Below are 18,137 nucleotides of genomic sequence, written 5' to 3'. Positions count from 1 at the left end.
GTTTTCATTTTCTGCCCACACTGCTAAAACTACACATATTGTTAGTGATACTAATACTGGTCTATAATACTAAAGTCTTCTTATCTTTATTTCTGCTGTTGTATACATACACGTCTTCAGCTTCCTGTCCACCACTGTGGTTTTGCAGCCTTTATCAGCGACATTAGAGAAGTGAGACAAGTCTTTTTATATTCTACACCCGTCAGTGTTGTTTGCGTAACCGTTCGCTATTGACTGCGTCTCGGCTGTGGATTAATTACCCTAGCGCTGTGCTGTCGCACGGACGCTAATTCAGGATGGCTTTTTTGAAGCATGCATGATTGTGATCGGATTTGACCCCACAACCCACTGACCTCATTATCTCCATGGAGACGACACCTCTGGCTCCGTCCGGCTCCGTGACAGGCTCTGCGCGTGTCATAAATTGTAATTTAGTCAGTGCTTTTCTGCTGCAGACTCACCTGAAGAGCCCCCAGCGCTATGCTCTAAATCAAACGCGACCCAGTTCTCGTGTTCTAATCTCCGAGGTCTGGATCACGGCGAATATTACAGTGAAAACAAGCTCAGAGTCGCTCTGGATTAAGATGAGACATTCCGCCTGTCTGACAGTCATCAAATCAGATGCTAAGCCCAGCGCTGGCCCCTAATCTAACCTCGGTGCGTAGTGTGTGCAGATGTGTGCTTTTTAACGCCGAGGGGATTTGACTGTTAGCTTAGCCGGCGCTCCATTTGCTGCACTTTACTGAGAGCCGTAAATGAAGAGGAGCACTCTGCTGTACTAATTATGGAAAAATAACTAATAGCTCTGCCACTCAGATCGTCAGAGTTCTGAGTCTGCAGCCCTCGTGTTGGTGTTGCTTGTGTGGACAGCCGACCTTAAATGGAACAGTATCTGAATAGACTTAACCATTCACACTGTTGTGGAATGTTCTCTCCCCATTCACACTGTTCTAGAATGTTCTCTCCCCATTCACACTGTTCTAGAATGTTATCTCCCCATTCACACTGTTCTAGAATGTTCACACTGTTCTAGAATGTTCACACTGTTCTAGAATGTTCTCTCCCCATTCACACTGTTCTGGAATGTTCTCTCCCCATTCACACTGTTCTAGAATGTTCACACTGTTCTGGAATGTTCTCTCCCCATTCACACTGTTCTAGAATGTTCTCTCCCCATTCACACTGTTCTGGAATATTCTATCCCCATTCACACTGTTCTAGAATGTTCACACTGTTCTGGAATGTTCTCTCCCCATTCACACTGTTCTAGAATGTTCTCTCCCCATTCACACTGTTCTAGAATGTTCTCTCCCCATTCACACTGTTCTGGAATATTCTATCCCCATTCACGCTGTTCTAGAATGTTCACACTGTTCTGGAATGTTCTCTCCCCATTCACGCTGTTCTAGAATGTTCACACTGTTCTGGAATGTTCTCTCCCCGTTCACACTGTTCGGACCTTAAATGGAAAAGTATCTGAATAGACTTAACCTTTAAGTCCAGAGTGCACCAAGTGTTCCCATTCACACTGTTCTGGAATGTTCTCTCCCCATTCACACTGTTCTAAAATGTTTCATCTCCATTCACCCTGTTCTGGAAGTTCCTCTCCCCATTCACACTGTTCTGGAATGTTCTCTCCCCATTCACACTGTTCTAGAATGTTTCCTCTCCATTCACACTGTTCTGGAATGTTATCTCCCCATTCACACTGTTCTGGAATGTTCTCTCCCCATTCACGCTGTTCTAGAATGTTATCTCCCCATTCACACTGTTCTGGAATGTTATCTCCCCATTCACACTGTTCTGGAATGTTCTCTCCCCATTCACACTGTTCTAGAATGTTTCCTCTCCATTCACACTGTTCTGGAATGTTATCTCCCCATTCACACTGTTCTGGAATGTTCTCTCCCCATTCACGCTGTTCTAGAATGTTATCTCCCCATTCACACTGTTCTAGAATGTTATCTCTCCATTCACACTGTTCTGGAATGTTCTCTCCCCATTCAGACTGTTCTAGAATGTTTCCTCTCCATTCACACTGTTCTGAAATGTTATCTCCCCATTCACACTGTTCTGGAATGTTATCTCCCCATTCACACTGTTCTGGAATGTTCTCTCCCCATTCAGACTGTTCTAGAATGTTTCCTCTCCATTCACACTGTTCTGAATGTTATCTCCCCATTCACACTGTTCTGGAATGTTATCTCCCCATTCACACTGTTCTGGAATGTTCTCTCCCCATTCACGCTGTTCTAGAATGTTCACACTGTTCTGGAATGTTCTCTCCCCATTCACACTGTTCGGACCTTAAATGGAAAAGTATCTGAATAGACTTAACCTTTAAGTCCAGAGTGCACCAAGTGTTCCCATTCACACTGTTCTAGAATGTTCTCTCCCCATTCACACTGTTCTAAAATGTTTCATCTCCATTCACACTGTTCTAAAATGTTTCATCTCCATTCACCCTGTTCTGGAAGTTCCTCTCCCCATTCACACTGTTCTGGAATGTTCTCTCCCCATTCACACTGTTCTAGAATGTTTCCTCTCCATTCACACTGTTCTGGAATGTTATCTCCCCATTCACACTGTTCTGGAATGTTCTCTCCCCATTCACACTGTTCTAGAATGTTTCCTCTCCATTCACACTGTTCTGGAATGTTATCTCCCCATTCACACTGTTCTAGAATGTTATCTCCCCATTCACACTGTTCTAGAATGTTATCTCTCCATTCACACTGTTCTGGAATGTTCTCTCCCCATTCAGACTGTTCTAGAATGTTATCTCCCCATTCACACTGTTCTGAAATGTTATCTCCCCATTCACACTGTTCTGGAATGTTATCTCCCCATTCACACTGTTCTGGAATGTTATCTCCCCATTCACACTGTTCTAGAATGTTATCTCCCCATTCACACTGTTCTGGAATGTTCTCTCCCCATTCACACTGTTCTGGAATGTTTCCTCTCCATTCACACTGTTCTGGAATGTTCTCTCCCCATTCACACTGTTCTGGAATGTTCTCTCCCCCACAGAATGTTAAGAGGTCACAGAATGAGAATATGTGAATAACTCATTTTTGACAAAGATGTCAGGTAGAGCCGCAGAGTTCCAAGGGGACGAACTGTTAACGTTAGAATGGTGGTGCTCGTTGCAGGACGTTTGGTCAGTGTGCTCGGCCATGAGAAGACGAGGGTTATGACTTTATGTTTTTATTTAGTCAAATGTAATCACGCAATTACATGTTGAAACATGAGTTACACAACGAAGGACATTGACACTTCATTTACATTCTGTATGGACAGACTCGAGTCTGCAGTTATTCCTGTTTGTTTCAGTGGTGTAGAGGGACTGTACGCACGCAGTAATAACTTTACATGAAATTCATAATCATCACTCTTCTTCTTCATACACACAAGTGTTGTATGTATTGAAAATAGGGTTTCTGATTTTAGCAATTTCTTTTGATCGATAACCGACCATCATTAGTCAGTGATTCATCGCTAAACAAGCTTAAAATACCCATCAAAATATCAAATTATAATACACATAGTTCCAGGTCTCTAATCTGATTGGCTGAGCCATGTTTGAAGGCGTTGTAAAATACTTGATACGCACACTTATGAATTCTGTTTTAATGCACCAGGATATTAAAAACTGTTCCTCGTATGGACGAAGGTAAGCAATACTGATAGGTGGGGCCAGACATAAACATGTATATAGCCCAAAAACGCATTAAACAAACTCTACATAAGAGCCTGGTTTAAACCAAGGGGCTGACGACTATATGTTCATAATTATATTGCCAAAAACTAAAAGGTTGATGAAATGGCTGGAATATACAGTGATGGGCTACCTATGCTTATATATTCTAAAGTTCTAAAGATACATTTACAGCTCATTACTAGCCACTTAATTAATTAACTATTCTTTTGTTATCAAAAGCCTTAAACCAGCATCCTGAAGCTGAAGTGTATTTTAAATGGTGAAAGAAGTAAATGAAACCGAACTGTTGAACTGTCGCAAGTAAACTTCAGACAAACTCGCTAGTAACCCGCTTGGTGCAGTGGACCAGTCATGGTCACAGTCTCAGAACAAACAGTGCGATGATTAGGAGTTCTGTTCAGTGAGCGTCGTCGAACGAACCCAAACCACTGCGCCATTTTGGGCAAAAAGATTCTGTTTTGCTTCAAAGCTGTTCTTTTGTTTGAATTATACTGCCTGCTTAAGGGTTAACCATAGTAGTCCTTCTTTACAGTGAACACTCGTAGACAGTGTGCAAATATGCAAGCATAAACTACACAGCATGAGGATGATGGTAACTTTCATGGGTTGTTGTTAAGCTCACTAAAGATATGGCAGTTCTACAAGATGGTACTCTAAAAAAACTAATCTAAATCTAAAATTGTGACCCCACTTTAGTGATGATGGTGAGAACGGCACTAAACATAGGCTGACCATTGGAAATGTTATGTACTCATGTCGTCTTAATGGGAAACCTGGGCTTATTTGGTTTCGATTGCAAGACTAAGACTCACTTAGTTCTGATTCAAAATACAGTTTATTCTAGGGATAGACCAATCCCATTTTTTTCTGCCAGTACTGATTTCGATATCTTGGTATCATCCGATACCAAGCAGCGATCCAATAATAGTAGCAAAGTACATAAACATAAATATACAATAGAGGCTAGTACCATAGTGAAGACAATCATACACCACCGTTTTTTCTCAAGATTAATTTTTTTTTAATTATGTTGTATCAGGACTGGCCCAACATCATGACCAATAAAAAAGGGAGCATACGATGATTCATCATTACAAAATCATCTTTAATAAAGTTAATAGGAATAGGAAGTCCACAGAAGCAGCCACCATGAGGTCACTGTAGTCAAAACAGGCCTCAAAACTAACAAAAATACAGTTATTTTTATTAGTTTAGCCTAACCCTAACATTGGAAAACTAACACAAAAGAACAGGACAAAAGCAGCCTGCCCTTCAGGTACACTTAATGCCTTTGATGAGGCTCCCGGGCACCCACGCACCTTCCTGGCTGACGGCATAAGTGAAACCTCCGATATCCAAAAACCCTCCAAAACCCCGAAAACAAATTCAGCAAAAACTGTTCCATCATTTCCAATCTTGCCAGGCCGTGAATCCCACCAATTCAACTCAACCAGAAGTTTACACTAGCTACCTTCGCATCCAAGAAGCAATTTCATGGTAGAGAGAGAAAGACAGAAAACGTTGAATTTTGGGTGACATTATTCAATATTTTTCATATACATATCCCTCCATGCGGAAGCTGATACATACAAAATCTAGAAACTGGGACAAAATCCATAATACTTCGTTGTATAGGGTTACAAATGCGGCGAATAGAATAAAATGGATCTAGTGTATTACATCAGTGCACTACTAGTTTATTTCTAAGATTGTGCTTGTATTATAGCAGAAAAGGAAGTTGCACATTACAGATGTGCAGCTGGAATTAAGGCCCAGTCCCATTTCTTATTTTTACCCCTACCCCTTGTTTTCGAGTGTCATCTTGCCCTTTGGAACTGAGTTACAGGGGTAGTGGTTGAAATCTTCCCTCTGAAATGGGACCCTCAAATAAAAAGAGCATCACTTCATTAACAGCTACTAGCGCTGCTCTGTAGGCGACCCTGCCAGTCTGCAGTGACAGCAGAGGAGGGTAAAGTTCAGCTCCTCACTGCTGGGCTTTAGTTACATTTAGGGCATCATATGCCTTCAAAGAGGGGGGCAATTATTTATTATTACCACCCCTAATTCTTCAGTGATATGAAGCTAAAATCAGCTATTTGCCAGCTTCTCGTTTGAATTTCCCCTGTTCCACCTTAAAGAGAACAGCAGTTATATTCTGTCGCTTCAGGCTACTGCTGGACTATTTAACGTGGAACGGGAAATTTAGCTAGCTAGCTACTGAGACATTAGCATATTATTAGCGTTTCTTTAATGAAAAGGACCATAATACATTGAAATGACATTAAACTAAGACAGTACAATAGTTATTGTAACTTTTAATGGAAAAAATACATTTGTGGGTTTTCTTTTTTTTCATAACACTGTTTGGAATGAGTCTTTGAAAAACCTCCGTTTGGGGGGCCATGTAGCCCTAAGACTTCGCTCTATCCCTCAACAAGAATCAGGACACCCTGCCCCTAGGCATGAACGCGCAAAATGGAGGGCTAAGGGCTAAGTGGTAGGGACAAGGGGTGAAATGGGATTGAGCCTAAAGGTGTGACGATATGGCAAAAATATGTCACGATACTTTAACACATTTTCCTGATACACAGTATGCATCACAATATTTATTTTTTTGGAACAGACAAAGCAAAACATGCAGTGCCACAAATAACAATTACTATTAAAATTGCTCACTTTGTAATGAAACATGCAGTTGCTCAGTGTTCTTTCAGTTTAGATCATCTTGCCCACCCCTACTTGCTATTTGGAATACTGAAGGCATGACTCCAGGACTGGTGGACAGGGGAGACTGATGTCAAGGGGTTAATTATGAGGCCTGTGATAACATTCATCGAGTGTGCTGTTAGTTAGTTCTTCTGAAAGGAAACCCAACCCTGTCTCCACACACTAGAGCTGGAATGAGAGTAGGGCTTGCAAAAGTCGTAAAAACAACCAGAAGCAGCTCAGTAATTGTAGAAGAAAAAAAAAATGCTTCAGATGCGTAAAAATTGTTTTTCTTTTAACACCTCTACAGTCCTCGCGTGAGCCACAGCGTAGAGGACGACCAAGAGCTGCGAGCAAGTAATCAGATTTTCAGAGTTGTGAAAAACGCTGGGCTGTGCTTTTGTCTTGCCGAAAACCACAGTGGTGTGCACAGCTAATACGTGCACAAGGGGCAGTTCACTGTTTTCACTTTGACTCAAATTAGCCCGAGGCACTGACTGTTTGTCCTTGCAACCTCATTCAGTGCATGCCATGACCCACATTTAGGTCATGACCCATAGGTTTGACAAACACTGCTGTAGGTCATCAGCTAGTGGCCTGACTGTTACATAGAGTATATACGCTGTTGAGTCCAGAGTCACAGCTATAGGCTTGCTGTAGATTCTTACACATGTACAGCTGTTGTATGGGAAAAAAAATTCTCATCTACTGAGTCACACACTGGGGAATGTTCATGAACCTGAAAATTAGGGGTGTGATCCTTTGAATACTGTGCAAGCTTAGTTCATGTGATCATCACATTCAGAAGGAAATTCGATTGACATTTTTTCAGCCCTACAAAACGGCTACAGCCAACGATTTTGGTAAAAAATGTGTTTCTGAGCACAATCTTCATTCAGTGTAGTGAGAAAACTGGACACTTGTGGTTTTGAAACGTAGTTACCAATTTAAACACATTAATTATCACTTTGTACTACATACATTGACCAGTTGGCAATACATTTATTTGTTTGTAACACGGTAAATTTTGAATTTTTAACATATGTATTATCTTGTAACACAAGTTTAGCAGTTTGTATTACATTTTATCATTTTGCAACACATTAATTTATGTGTTTTGGCATATACATCCATTTGTAACATTCATTTATCAGTTTGTAACATCAGTTCATCAGTTTGCAATACATTTATCAAATTGTAACATTAATTCATAAGTTTGTAATGGCATATTTATATATTTGTAACAGATTAATTTATAAGTTTGTAAAATATTTATCCATTTGTAACAGATTAATTTACCAGTTTGTCAAATTTATCATTTTTACACATTTATTAATCAGCTTGTAACACATTAGTTGATCAGTTTGTAACATTTATTTATTTGTAACACGTTAATTTATCATTTTGTGACACATTTAACCATTTGAAAAGTTCTCAGAGCTGGGCTTGTTGTCTCATTTCAGCATTTCTTTCACTGAGATTTTAAGGCACTGTTTAAATGCATCATTTGTGTCCATTTTAACCTCATGAGGAAACATGAGGAGACTGTTCATTGAAACTCTGAGACAAATGGAGCCGAGGAGGATAAAAGGATGATTTGAGATATTGTGTGATGCTTCTGTCCTGCATGGAACCATTCATTGGGGTTTTAAATAAAAAAGAGGGACAATAAAAAGGAGGTGGAGAAACTTTCCACTGCCTGTTTTTGCACTGAACGAGATTCCCAAGCACACATACACACATACGCTGTGCAGGAATCCTGGTGTTTAGCGTCGTACAGCAGCTCTCTGTTGGATCTGTCCTGTCATGGACGTTGTAAGAGACTCAACAGCAGCTCTCAAAACAGCTGATTTGCTTCCTCTTGTCTTTTGCCAAGTGGTTATGAGATGAAATGGGAAGGAAGAGGCACAGCAAAAGCTGTATCTGACTGTTTTAGAGCCATGGTTCAGACACAATTTGCATAATTTCCTCTTACTCAAATTTAGTTGATCAGCCAAGGCGTATGGTGTCTTAAAGTGCTTCTTTAGTTTTGCGCTGGAGGGACGAGGCTTATGTAACTAACAAGTAATGAAATACTCCTCAAGTTAAGATGCAAACTTCATGCCTAAATCATCACACACCTTCCTCGGACCGCATCGAGATCATAAGTAATCTTGAACAGATGTGTTTACGTGGTTTCTGACACTGTTTGATATGCTGTTATCTATAAAAATAGACCAAAGTGCACACATATCTAAAAAAAACAGAAGCAGCAGCCTGGATTGTTTCCATTTTTAAAGATAAGTCTATGTCATATATATGTATTATTATAGACAAATGTTTTGCATATGGAGAACTGAAGTGTGTAGTTAAGGTAAACATCACTGGGCAGATCTTCTTATGTTTCTATGCTGTGTCTGTGGTACAGGACAGCCCTGGCCGGCAGGCTGAGTGTTAGCCATGCTGCGACAGCAGGACCCTACAGCCAGTACTCTGCATCTGGTGGCCACAGACATGACGGAGATCATGGAGAACCTAGACACACGTGAGCTGGACATTGGAGATGGAGAGGAGGTGTATGATGGGCAGGATGGTAACAACTCAGGTAAGAGAGGAGGTGGAACAGTAATGGGTGCATAAGTCAAGTTCATATATCCACTTCATAATTACAAACATAGGGCTGGGTTTACTTTGATACACCAGGTGACAATGTTTTAACAGATTACTAAAGCTGGTTTCAGCAGATTTTTGTTTTAAAATATGTAAAGCCTAAAAATGATATATGTAGGCATATGGGTCATTCTCCATTTGGAGTGGGAATGCAGGTGGATACGTTTTTAAAAAATACATTATTTTCATCCCAAAACTAAATAATCTTAATATGTCCATTAACATCTCCTATTATCATATATGCATAAAGGAGAGTTTAATTCCAAACTTATTTTACAGTCACTGGTGTTCTATGAATGTGGTGTAACACCAGTGACTGTGACTCCAGTGACATTCTGGTTAAAACTGAGGTTTCTGTAAATTGGCTGACTCATTAGCCGTCAGGTGACCTTGTGCAACCATTTAAAATCAGTGATAAAATTATATTTGGCTTTATTTTGACAAAACTTTAATTACCCAGCCATTAAAGCACAGCACACCGGTGACACATAGAAGTTATGAGCTACCTGATAAACAAAATTATTAATAACTAAATGAAATATAGTGAACAAGTGTCATTCACCTTCTTATGTCTTGAGATGCTCATCTCTGATGAGCCTCGGTCCAAAGAAGCAGTTTAATAGAGCTGAAAATACTGTGTTAAAATGTAACATGAGAGTCCTGATAACACCAGTGACCACAATCTCTGTGACAAAAGAATTTTGTTAATATGTTAAAAAACATATTTTTTAAGTGTAGTTTAACGTTAATGATATAAAACGTAAACATGAATCTGTTTTATACCAATTCCTAAGTTAAACCTCCTGAAAATATTGTTTTATATAAAAATGGTTTCTCAAATGTTGAAAGTCGGTTGTGTGACGAGCTGTTTTACAGATGCAGAGCGACTATGAAACAGGATAAAAGAAGAAAAATCAGAGAATCATAAAGGAAAAGTGTTATTTAATCTTAGGTCAACTGTGTAAATGTACATACTGACTTTTAAAGCTGTGCCCAATATTTTAAGCATCTTTTTAAGCTCTGCAGCCTTTGTGACACAGTTCCCCCCCTCAAATGGAGAACGACTCTTATATGTAATGCCTCACTCCAGTCATACTCACTTACATTAAAGAAATGCTGTTGTTGGGGATGCATTATTGGTTGAAGGGGATAAAAAAGAGAAAGTGTTCAAATTCTGGGGGAGTCAGAGGTTTTGAGAAAAATTCTGGGGGGGTCCTATTCACCTGGTCATTGAAGAACAGGGTAAAAGGGGGCTAACAAAGTACGCAGAGAAACAGATGGGACTACAGTCTGTAACTGTAGAACTACAAAGTGCACCTATATAGTAAGTGGAGCTGATAAAATGAACACATAAAGAGCAACCAAGTAGAATTGAACAGTAGGGCTTGTCATGTGATCATAGACTAGTTCTGGCCAATATTTTGAGTGCTATTTAAATGGCGATTATTTCTCTGTAAACTAAGCTCCAAGCCTGTTATTGTGGTCAACAACACCAGCAAATCCATTTTTTCTGGCTTGAGGCTTGAATGCTGAGTGTGTGCGCCAGAATTATTTGAGTTATTTGTGGCTGTGATGTCACAGCACATTGAAGTATTGTTGCTTCTGATTGGTCTAAATGTTCCCCAGCTCTCTGTTATTAGGATACATTTTGTCTCTACATTCCTCAAAACATGACAGCATTGTGGATTATGGCAACTATAATAAAATCGCTGCTCTTGTCATTTTAAAATTGCACCTTTTAAAATTGTGATTTTGATATAAAAAGGATTATTCTTTTGGTCCTAGTCCACAGGGACCCATTTGGTCCAAAACTTTGCTCTATCCTGCCCTTACAGCTCTTAAAACACCTGAAACAAAGCAGCTAAGCGTACTGAATTACTGGTGTATGGTATGTTACTGGTAGGTGTATAATTGCTGGTATGTGTTACAACTGAATTACAACAGAGCAAAAATGTGGGCTGCCCTGTTTTCACTCTAAAGTAGTCCTCAGACGCAGCTGCATAGGTTCCAGACTAAATAAAAAGTGTCTCACAAAGTCTGTGCAATGGATTTTTTGGGCATCATGTCAATAAACAATAAACATGGTGATGCCTTTGTTTTTGAGGACATTTCTGCATGAATATGAGGAGTGTGTTTGCCCATGTTGGAGGTTTAGTTCCACAATATTAATTCAAGCATTACTATAACATCGAGTTTAAACAACTTCATATTTTTGCTTCAAACACTTATCTGAGGATTTATACTGCTGTGGCCATTACTAACGGACTGCTCTGTTCCTGCAGACTTCCGCGTCCCCTTCTCTGCTGTGTATAAGACGACAGGCTTCAAAGAGCCGGGGGCCCGAGTCTTCCTCACGTCTATTCCCATCACTGCCAAAATTCTGGAGGTGGAGCGCTTCGCCTCTCCACAGGACCGCTTCAGTATCACCAACCAGAGGAGTGTCTCTAAGGTCAGACATCCTGTGAATCACGTATTTAAGATCGATATTATTAATCCATAATGCCAGTATCACCCAGGCCAGTAATGTGTACTTGGCCTTATGCAGTATAACAAGCCAGAGACTGTTCTTTAGTTTATATAATTTCCTGTCAAAACAGGCTCTCAAGAGCAGGTGTTTAGTTTTTCAAGAGAAATCTCCAAGGAGATTAGATAAAAGATTGTTTTCTTGCATCAGGATGGGGAAAATCTAAGGAAAATAAGTAACAAAACACGAGTTTCCAAAACTAGAGTTCAAAAAAATCATGAAAAATTAAGAGAAAATAGGACTTCAATGGTGCAGGACCTTGTAGGCCACTAAAACTGTCACTGTCAGATAAACAGTGCTTAAAGCTTTCATCTTTGAGAGAGAGGAGAACATAGAGTGCCACTCTTGCTTCAGATCTAAAAAAAATTGTCCGTCCTTCCACTGTGAGAAGACAACTCAGCGCTCTGGGTCTGAAGGGATGTGTAGCTGTCAAGAAGCCTCACTGAGAAAAGGAGACGGACACATTAAACAAAGAAGCTGAACAATGGACTGACCACCCCAGAGTCCAGACCTCAACATCACTAAATGTGTTTGATTACTTCAGAAAATGATCAACCAACTTCCACTAAACTTTGAATGTGTATCTGCAGATTTCTTTGAAAAACTGGAAGTGAGTCTCCTAAAAAGATTGGAAGCTATAATAAAGGCAAAGAATGAAAACATTTAAACCTTTGATGTTATGTTCAGGTGTTTGGTTTTTTTTTAGCCTTTCACTGAAAAATTAATCACTTTATATGATAAATTATTAACTATGTGGCCGTTTTGACTGGAAATGAAAGAACTGAATGGTGGGCTTTGATTTTTGCACAGTGCTAAACATAACATTTTGTATGAATGAAATTCAGATACACTTCATACATTTGGTGTTAGATTCTCCATCTGATCAGTTGGCAGCAAGTGGGTTTCATAGTCGTCAAAATATCGAGTACAAAGTCAAACCTCGTAGCAACACAATGACAACTTTGAAGGAGAAAGAAGAACTTTCTTAATTTTAATGTACAATAGAATAAGATTTTATTGCGAGTCATTTTGGATCATTTCTATTGGTCCATTCATCATGAACTGTTAATACAATGTAAAAAAATAGCTGGCATTATGAAAAGATGTGAATATGACAGCAGTATACAGTGTTGCGCAAAGGTTTTAGGCAGCTGACAAAATTGTTAATGTATTTATTTTGGCAGTAAATGGGGTTTTGCCAGTAAAAACAGTGTATAACATTAGAAAATAGACTGTGTTAGTGTGTGTTGTGCTGGTACAAGTGGATCAGACACAGCAGTGCTGCTGGAGTTTTTAAACACCTCAGTGTCACTGCTGGACTGGGAATAGTCCACCAACCAAAAATATCCAGCGAACAGCGTCCTGTGGGCAGCGTCCTGTGGCCACTGATGAAGGACTAGAGGATGACCAACACAAACTGTGCAGCAGCAGATGAGCTATCGTCTGACTTTACATTTACAAGGTGGACTGATAAGGTAGGAGTGTCTAATAGAGTGGACAGTGAGTGGACACAGTGTTTAAAAACTCCAGCAACACTGCTGTGTCTGATCCACTCGTACCAGCACAACACACACTAACTATCAGTGTTACTGCAGTGCTGAGAATGATCCACCACCCAAATAGTACCTGCTCTGTGAGGGTCCGTGGGGGTCCTGACCACTGAAGAACAGGGTAAAAGGGGGCTAAAAAAGTATGCAGAGAAACAGATGGACTACAGTCTGTAACTGTAGAACTACAAAGTGCACCTATATAGTAAGTGGAGCTGATAAAATGGACAATGAGCGTAGAAACAAGGAGGTGGTCATAATGTCATGCCTGATCGGTGTATGTATATTAACCCACTTGATATGCCTCCTGGAGTTGCTTCATTCGAATTGAGCTATTCATTTTCAATCAGTCTGTTAATCATAGCCCACATAGGGATCTTCAATGGACTTCAGAATGTCAGAATGTAGGAGCTGTTAATGTGAAGCTGGGAGTTCTAGGCTTGACGCTGCTGACGCCACACCATCCCCCGCCTGCGGCATGCATTATGCAAGAGAAGGCGTCTGGACGTCCAAAGTGTGAGCTGCTGCCCAGCTCGCAGCCACATAAATAATCATATCAGGTTTTTTATGATTAGATCGGGCCGCAGCAGACGGGTTCTTTTTTGCCTAAAATTTTAAGCACCACATGTGGCACAAGTCTGGCACTGCTTAATCATCTATTTAGTGCAGTGTGGTGTTCACAGTAACAGATAATTGGGATGCCTTTCCTCAGCAGGGACTAAGTATCTCTGGAGGATTAAAGACAAAAAAGCGAGGAGGCAAAACAGCCAGGCACAACATGAAAACAGTCTTTCAGTGTGTTTGAAAGTCAGTTATTATACTAACCTTAATGCTGAGGATCCGTCACAGTTTTCCAGTTACAGTTCATAATCAGTGTCTAGAGGGCTTTTGGAGCAAATTTGGATCTATTATAAGCACGATAAAGGCCCATTAATATGCAGTAGTGTGCAAATGTTTTAAACGCCTGAGAAAATTAGATTTAAAAATCAGTTTATCTGTCCAGAAACAGATACAGTACAATTTAATACAAAGCAGTGATTTTATGGATGTCAGTGTGTTAGTTTAACCATTTGTGAAGTTCTCCTCATGGCAGCCCAGTGTACATTGTAGTTAATCAATACTTTATTATGTCAAATCAGATGTTCGTGTGATGGTTGATTGAGGAGAAATCTGGAACCAAACCTTGTTCTTCAAACTAGCTCATAATATTGTTACTGTTTGGTAAGAAAGAAAGAAATTCTTGTCACTTTTTCTGTCACTTTTTCTGATGATATATGGTAAATTGTTTTAAATAGTGTGCTATTCTGGAATATCCTGAGCCAGTTTTTTTCCCACCAATCCGAACCTAAAACCATAATACTGAGTATTGTCTGATTCTGGTCTGATCTGATATTTTTATGGTCACAGATAATCTCACACAGTTTAGGTCAGATACGCCAATTGATGCTACAGTAAAATCCCTTCATTTTCAGTCTGTGCATAAAGTGACGCTCCAGATTGGGATGTTTTGTTTGGTCTTTTTTCCTATATATTGTCAGACAGTATAGCGTGGGTTTAGGATCCTGTTTGATTAACTGGAAAATTTGTCTACGGGTTACTTTCAACAAAATCATAAGACATAGCGCCAGGCATAAATGGGGATTAAAAGAAGGGCTGTGTGTTTCAACTAACTTTGAAATTCACAGATCTTTAAGGATTAACCAACGGAGAAAACAGGGAAAGAGAAAAACAAGGATAACGACGGACGTAGAGCGTTTTCACACCTGAAAGTCTGAACCAAAGTTAATGTTTTTGTTACATTGTATACATTTGATCCGCTTAGTTTTGGTTTCACATTGCTATTTATTGTACTAAAGAACTTTGCATGACACACCTGCACCTGTCATCACCTGCGTGGTCTGCGTCTCGCTGTTCTTGACATTGATTGGTTTGTGGAGGAACGTGTGTCTGACGTCGGCGTGTTGTCGATTTGGTCGGGTAGCCTTTTCTTACATCTTCTCAGAAGATGAGATGTAAGTTTTGCCATTTTTCTGCGTTTTTTTCACATTTTTTTGACTTTTTTTTTCCAAGTTACAATTAGTTATTTCGCCTCCTCTCCCTATTACTGTGGCTCATTTTTACTTCTCTGTCAGTTCTTTTTCTTTTTCTTTTATTTAATGTGTGACGACAGCCTGCCTCAACTTCCTGTAATTGGTCTGAAAGTCAAAACAATCCAAAAAGTGTTTTCACACTGCAAATGAACCAAACCATGGTTCGGTTTGAACCAGACCAAGACCTCCTCTTTTGGTCAGACCAGTTTTTGGTCCCTCGGTCCACACCTTGATCCGAGGCACCCTTCACACTTGCTGTTTCAGTTCGGACCAAACCTCTTTTGGTCGGACCAGATTTTGGTCCCTTGGTCCGGACCGTGGTCTGAGGCAACTTTCACAGCTGCTGTTTTGGTTCGGACCAAGCTGAAATATCCAGAGGTCCAGACCAAACAAGGTAGTTGTGAAAGCACCCTTAAAGAGCTGTAGGCTTACCTGTTGGTGACAGGTGACAGCACTGGTGTTACACAAAGAATTAACAGCATGCAGAGCAACACATTTAAAAACACTTGTATTATTCAAAAACAGCTGAAGGAAATCGGTGGGTTTTTGTGTTGGGTGAGTAACTGAGGCTGCCTCTTCAGATGAGCCAATGAGCTAACAGGTACAATGCTGGATGCTGATGAAGACTTGTCTGCTTTTTACAGTTGGATGTTGGTCAGAGAATATATTTTCACTGTTTCTGGACCTAGCTAAGAGTCAGTGGTTGCTCTCTGCCTTCTCAGTAGATAATTGATCCTTTTAAACACACTCACATTAAGGCACTTGTGTTTCTTAGCAAAGGGTAATATAATACTTTTACTTACTCTCAAATATGAATGAACTCCCCACATTTTACTGTCCTGTTAAAACATAAAACTGTTTATATATGTATTTCCTCTTTCTTTCTGTGACAATAACAGACTGACTGACAGTAACTGAGTGCTCGTGCACATTCCTGATCATATGTGTTTGAAACAGCCCATACATTTACACGAACAAGGACTTGTGGGACAGTTTTGTCTGACAACAAATGCACCGAGAGACTGGCCCAGTAAATGTGCATGATACCCTTCCTCCAGTCATGAAATCAGATCCCTGAAGCTGCATTCAACACTCATGGAAATGCCAGGTGTAAACAAATATACATCTTGCAGGTCACTGGAGATGTTATTGTAGAGCCACAGACACGTCAGAAGGATTCAAAGCAGATCTAACAGCGTAATTTACCTTTGTTCTCTGTAAGGCTTGAATACTTTTGTGGTAATTTCTAGTGGCCACACCTTCACAGTATAGTTAAGTGTCCTGACAACACCCTGGTAATTTAACTGCAGTGTCCTCAACAATGCGTATTCTATACAGCAAAAGCAGTGTACCCGGATTTGTATGTCAAAAAAAAAAAAGGTTTGTGAGAACGTGAAACGTGTGAACTGTAACATAGCACACTAACAAAAGTAACCAAAATAGCTTGACCAACAGTTGTATGCAAATGTTTGGGTGTCACTACTCATGTTTTCTTGATTGTGAAAGTAAGTTGTCGCATTCTCTGCAGAGAACACACTTCTGCACATTTGAATGCACATTTACTGCTTATTTGCTGAATTTAACAGACTGGAAGAAAATAAAACATAAAATGTATCTTGAGTAAAACGTCTGGCACGTTTTATATGGGATGTCATTTTTTTTTCAAAAACTTACCAAATAAATAGAAATTGCGCACTATAGTTGCACTGTAGAGGATGTGTTAACTTATTTTCACTTGGAAAATCAACAAAACATGTCATTTGACCAGGGTGTTCACACTTATGCATATTACTGAATAGATACTAACACAATTGCACAGCCTTGATTCACAAAAAGATCCAATTTCCCAACAACATACCTCACCAGTTAGCTTCCATCAACACTACACATACCATGAGATGTGTATATCTACCTCTTATGCACCTGTAACATGGAATATTTCATATTTATCATTCTAAAATCTTAAATAAAATATAGCCTAACGTGAAATGTTAGGTTAATTTAAGTGAGTGGAGTGGCCTTGAGAGCATAAACTTGTTTGAGTCACAACAATAGTGAGTAAACAAGCAGTGGGGCCTATACAATCCTGGTTACACCACTGGGAGTAGCTAAAGATAATAATAATAATAATAATAACCATAATCATAATCTTTTTTTATAGAGTGCTTTTCATACCTTGGCCTTCTACAAATACCCTCTGTAAAATACAGAAAACATGGAGAGAAATTGTGGAGCTCAGTTCCACCTTTTATTAGACAGTCAAGCTCAGTGCTCACTTTTAAGAAACATCTAAAAACGCATCTCTTTAGCTCAGCATTTAATTAAAACTCTGCGTCTCGTGGTGTTTATCTTCAAATTCTATCTTTTTTCATTTTCTTCTGATTCTAAATAAATACTAATGATTTCTTGTATAACTGTTTTATCACCTGTCTGTAAAGCACTTTGAGCTGCCACCATCATGAAAAGAAAATTATTATTATTATTATTATTATTATTATACCAGTGGCAGATCAGAGTGCTTTACATGCAGGTGATTAATCTTAACAGTAATAGAAGAAATGTGCTTGGCACATCTTAATGTCTTCCCTGTTCCCAAAACACCTGATCCTACTAATCAGCGAATTAACAGCCTCTCACTGGGTTGATGTGTAAAGTATTGGGCCTCCCAGACCAGTGATGGCTAAGCAGTCTATTATTATTGTTAGCAATACCTACAAAAAGTAATGACCGGAAGATTTTCTTTAATGGAATATGAACCAGACCGTACAACCCTACATAAGCTGATGTTTTGCAAACATTATAAAACTCTCTGTTAAAAAAACCCTCTGTCCCGTTTATAAAAGGAAGTTCCTGCCACAGTTGTGTGAAAGCGCTCTTAATACTTGGCAATGCATTGA

General features: G+C 39.6%; 1 protein-coding gene across 1 annotated transcript in view; it reads left to right on the top strand.

Annotated features, from left to right (window-relative positions):
• pld1b (phospholipase D1b) overlaps positions 1-18,137 on the top strand; it is a 96,583-nt gene that overhangs the window by 38,794 nt on the left and 39,652 nt on the right. The window contains exons 2-3 of the mRNA XM_036558191.1: positions 8,838-9,014; positions 11,362-11,528. Coding sequence (XP_036414084.1) covers positions 8,870-9,014; positions 11,362-11,528 — 312 coding nt within the window. The 5' untranslated portion in view covers positions 8,838-8,869. The remainder of the gene's footprint in view (positions 1-8,837; positions 9,015-11,361; positions 11,529-18,137) is intronic.

The sequence above is a fragment of the Colossoma macropomum genome, unplaced genomic scaffold, assembly GCF_904425465.1.
Source record: "Colossoma macropomum unplaced genomic scaffold, Colossoma_macropomum, whole genome shotgun sequence".
NCBI lineage: Eukaryota > Metazoa > Chordata > Actinopteri > Characiformes > Serrasalmidae > Colossoma > Colossoma macropomum.
This window is presented reverse-complemented; position numbering and strand designations above follow the sequence as displayed.